The sequence below is a fragment of the Parasteatoda tepidariorum genome, chromosome 6 (genome assembly GCF_982258835.1).
Source record: "Parasteatoda tepidariorum strain Cologne lab strain chromosome 6, Ptep-v5.0, whole genome shotgun sequence".
NCBI lineage: Eukaryota > Metazoa > Arthropoda > Arachnida > Araneae > Theridiidae > Parasteatoda > Parasteatoda tepidariorum.
The window spans coordinates 13,806,852-13,811,003 of record NC_141760.1 but is presented as its reverse complement, the minus strand read 5'-3'; the positions used below and the strand labels follow the sequence as shown (position 1 = coordinate 13,811,003).

The 4,152-nt window shown below is 31.1% G+C and overlaps 1 protein-coding gene across 1 annotated transcript; it reads right to left on the bottom strand.

The window, feature by feature from the left end:
• Positions 1–290: 290 nt before the first annotated feature.
• LOC147807566 (uncharacterized) lies at positions 291–3,350 on the bottom strand. Its single transcript, XM_087166573.1, has one exon. The coding sequence runs from the start codon at positions 3,066–3,068 to the stop codon at positions 2,004–2,006; it is 1,065 nt and encodes a 354-aa protein (XP_087022699.1). The 5' UTR covers positions 3,069–3,350; the 3' UTR covers positions 291–2,003.
• Positions 3,351–4,152: the final 802 nt, after the last annotated feature.

The following is a 4,152-nucleotide window of genomic DNA, read 5'->3' as shown; positions in this document are numbered from 1 at the left end:
TTAATATATTTATATTTAAAAATAATATTTATTATAACATTTTTATAATAGTTATATTTATATTAACAGAAATTATAACATTTTAAAAAAAAATATATTGTGAAAAATAAAAGGTAAACAAATTTAATTTTTTTAAAAAATATATATATTTTTTTTAATATTGCCTTACTTATCCTTATGCAAAAACATTTATCAGTATTAAAAGCATGTTTATATTTAAAGGATTAGGTATTCACTGTTGTTGTTCAATGAATTGTGGAGCTTCAAAAATTATAAACCTTTTCATATTATAATAAAGTATCTTCTTTTAATAAGCTATAGTAAATTGTATAAAAAATATAAAATATTTATTGATACATGTAATTATTATGTCTACAATGGTTACACCTATAGAATTTTTACCTTTTACCAAAGTTCAAGGTTTTGGACTCTTTAAGACAGTTTAACACAGTTTAAGACAGTGAAACCCACATGTCATGTTCAAAATCCCAACCTTGCTATATATAACAGAACCTGCTATATATTATAACAGAACATTTCATGCACCAAAACATGTAACTGCTTTATAAAGCAGTTATTTAAATTATAAAATTTTTAAATTGATGATTTTTTTAAAAGTTTTGGAATATTTGTTCATGTTATGACATTTGCCTTTAAAATAATTGTTATATTATTCATCATATCTCTTACAATAAATTTCTCTATCATCATCAGAGGCAGCACAATAATAGCCGTTTCTAGCTTATTTTGAACAGTAGGAATGTATTGATTTATGCTTATCTGAGCTGCTGAGAAGTTTATTTTATACAATTTCATTTTTAAAATTTTAGAAAAAAGGAAAATATTTCTCAGTGGTTTAGGTTATTGATAATATGTTAACTATTAAAAATGTGAATAAGCATAAGAATGATGTAGCATAATCCTCTTGATCCTTGTTAAAAATAAAAGAATTTTTAATTGAATTTTAGTAATATTTCTATGTTTGCGTGCAGCTTTATGATATCCATAATAATAAAATATCTAAATTCATAATTATAATACTTAGATCCTTTTGCTCATTCATGCAACTCAGTTAGGAAAACAAAACTTAACATCTTTTTCATTTGCCCAGTAAAAGAGTGATTCAAATTTAATTACTCAACAATCTATTTTTAATTCTTTCATAGAAAATTTTTTTTAAAATAGCAGCGAAAACTGAAAGCAATCACAGTTAATAAAGCTGTAAATCTAACATGGAGTGCAAGTTAACAGTGAGTTAAGAAACCCCCAGTTAGGAAAAAGAGTGTCCAAAAATAATGAAAAATACCCTTTTCGAATCGTGGTCAACATTTCCAAACAGGGGCTTCGACACTGGGTGTTTCGCGTAAGGTCAGTGTCAACGGTGGAAACAGGGTTAATAATTAACTACAAGAATCAGGTTTCTCACTAGTATGAACAATGCTGTGTTTCATTAGATTACTGTTGTGAGTAAAATTTTTATTACATATACAACAAGAATAAGGCTTTTCTCAAGTATGAACACAAAGTGCTCAGTCAGATGACATCTACGTGAAAAACTCTTATTACACATACTGCACAGATAAGGTTTCTCACTAGTCTGAACATAACTGTGCTTAGATAACTTTAGCATGAAAAACTCTTTACATGTAGCACAAGAATACGGATTATCACCAGTGTGAACAAGACGGTGTTTAGACTGATAACTTATTTGCTAAAAAACTTTTGTTGAATATACTTTAAGAGAAAGGTTTCTCACCAGTGTTAACACGACTGTGTTTAGTCAAAAGACTATTTTGCGAAAAACTCTTATTGCATATACTACAAGAATAAGGTTTCTCACCAGTGTGAACATGACTGTGTTTATTCAGATGACTTCTTAGCGAAAAACTCTCATTGCATATACTACAAGAATAAAGTTTCTCACCAGTGTGAACACGACTGTGTACAGTTAGAGAAATTTTTTGCGAAAAACTTTTGTTGCATACACTACAAGAATAAGGTTTCTAATCAGTGTGAACACGACTGTGTTCAGTCAGATGACTTTTAAACGAAAAATTCTTGTTGCATACACTACAAGAATGAGGTTTCTCACCAGTGTGAACACGACTATGTTTAGTCAAAACATTTTTTTGCGAAAAACTCTTATTGCATATACTACAAGAATAAGGTTTTTCACCAGTGTGAACACGACTGTGTACAGTTAGAGAAATTTTTTGCGAAAATCTTTTGTTGCATACACTACAAGAATAAGGTTTCTCACCAGTGTGAACACGACTGTGTTCAGTCAGATGACTTTTAAACGAAAAACTCTTGTTGCATATACTACAAGAATGAGGTTTCTCACCAGTGTGAACACGACTATGTTTAGTCAAAACACTTTTTTGCGAAAAACTCTTATTGCATATACTACAAGAATAAGGTTTCTCACCAGTGTAAACACGACTGTGTTTATTCAGATGACTTCTTTGCGAAAAACTCTCATTGCATATACTACAAGAATAAGGTTTCTCACCAGTGTGAACACGACTATGTTTAGTCAAAACACTTTTTTGAGAAAAACTTTTGTTGCATACACTACAAAAATAAGGTTTCTCACCAGTGTGAACACGACTGTGTTCAGTCAGATTACTTTTAAACGAAAAACTCTTGTTGCATATACTACAAGAATAAGGCTTCTCTCCAGTATGAACACGACTGTGTTTAGTCAAATAACTTTTTTTCAAAAAACTCTTGTTGCATATACTACAAGAATAAGGTTTCTCACCAGTGTGAACACGACTGTGTTCAGTCAGATGACTTTTATGCGAAAAATTCTTGTTGCATATACTACAAGAATAAGATTTCTCACCAGTGTGAACACGACTGTGTTTAGTCACATGATTTCTTTGTGAAAAACTCTTGTTACATATACTACAAGAATAAGGTTTCTCACCAGTGTGAACACGACTGTGTTCAATTAGATAACTGCTTTGCGAAAAACTCTTGTTGCATGTACTACAAGAATAAGGTTTCTCACCAATGTGAGCAAGACCCTGCTCAGTTAGAAGACTTTGTTGTGAAAAACTCATATTACATAAACAATAAGAATAAGATTTCTCAGCAGTGTGAACAGAACTCTTCTTAGTCAGATGACTTTTGTATGAAAAAACTCTTATTATATACTAGAATAAGGTTTTTCACCAGTGTGAACACGATTGTGTTTAGTTAGATTACTTTTTAGTGAAAAACTCCTATTACATGAGCTTCAAGAGTAAGGTTTCTCAGCAGTATGAACATAACCGTGTGTAGTCAGATTACTTCTATGGGGAAAAGTCTTATGACATATAGGACAGGAAAAAGGTTCCTCACCAGTGTGAACAGGAAGGTGCATAGTCAGATGAATTCTTTGTGGAAAACTCTTGTTATATATACTACAAGAATAAGATTTCACTCTTGTATAAACACAACTATACTTAGTCAGATAACTCTTAGGGGATATTTCCGTATCGGTATCTGTGAGGCCCACTAGATTCAACTGAGGTCCTCTATTTAATACCTATAATTATATTTCTCCATTCATTGGCGATGCATTTTCGACAATCATTGTGGAAGTACTTAGAGCACATTAACTAAAATCAATTAATATATTTCGCACATATTGAAGCAAGATTTACTATTTAACATGATACACAAATTATTTCGAGCACATTTTTCCTGATTCAGATTTCCTAACTCATATAATTTCGGATTATAGAGGCCCGGATTGTTTGGAATGAAGGATTGACAAGTGCATGGGTGTAGTATAGTGAGACGAGATCTTTGCTTAAGCTTATAGCTTCCTGATCCCATTAATAAGGCTCTAGTTGAAGCTAGAGAGACAGCGAATGGGGCACGTGACATCACGATCTTTGTTTACATCAATTGGGTGGCGAGCACTCTAATGTAAGTCTATGGGATTTTGATGTCATTTTGTAATAAAGTAGCAAATTTTATATTTTCCTTAAATTTTTGAAGTATAAAAGGTCGATTTTCGTGTAGAATAGAGTTCTAATAAACTTTATAGAAAGTTTTGGCTAAATTGTGACAGTCTTTAAAGGAAAAAATTCAAATATTTATCGGTGGTGAGTGAGTTCTGTTTCATTTCGCAGATGTTGGTTATTACAATACATACTA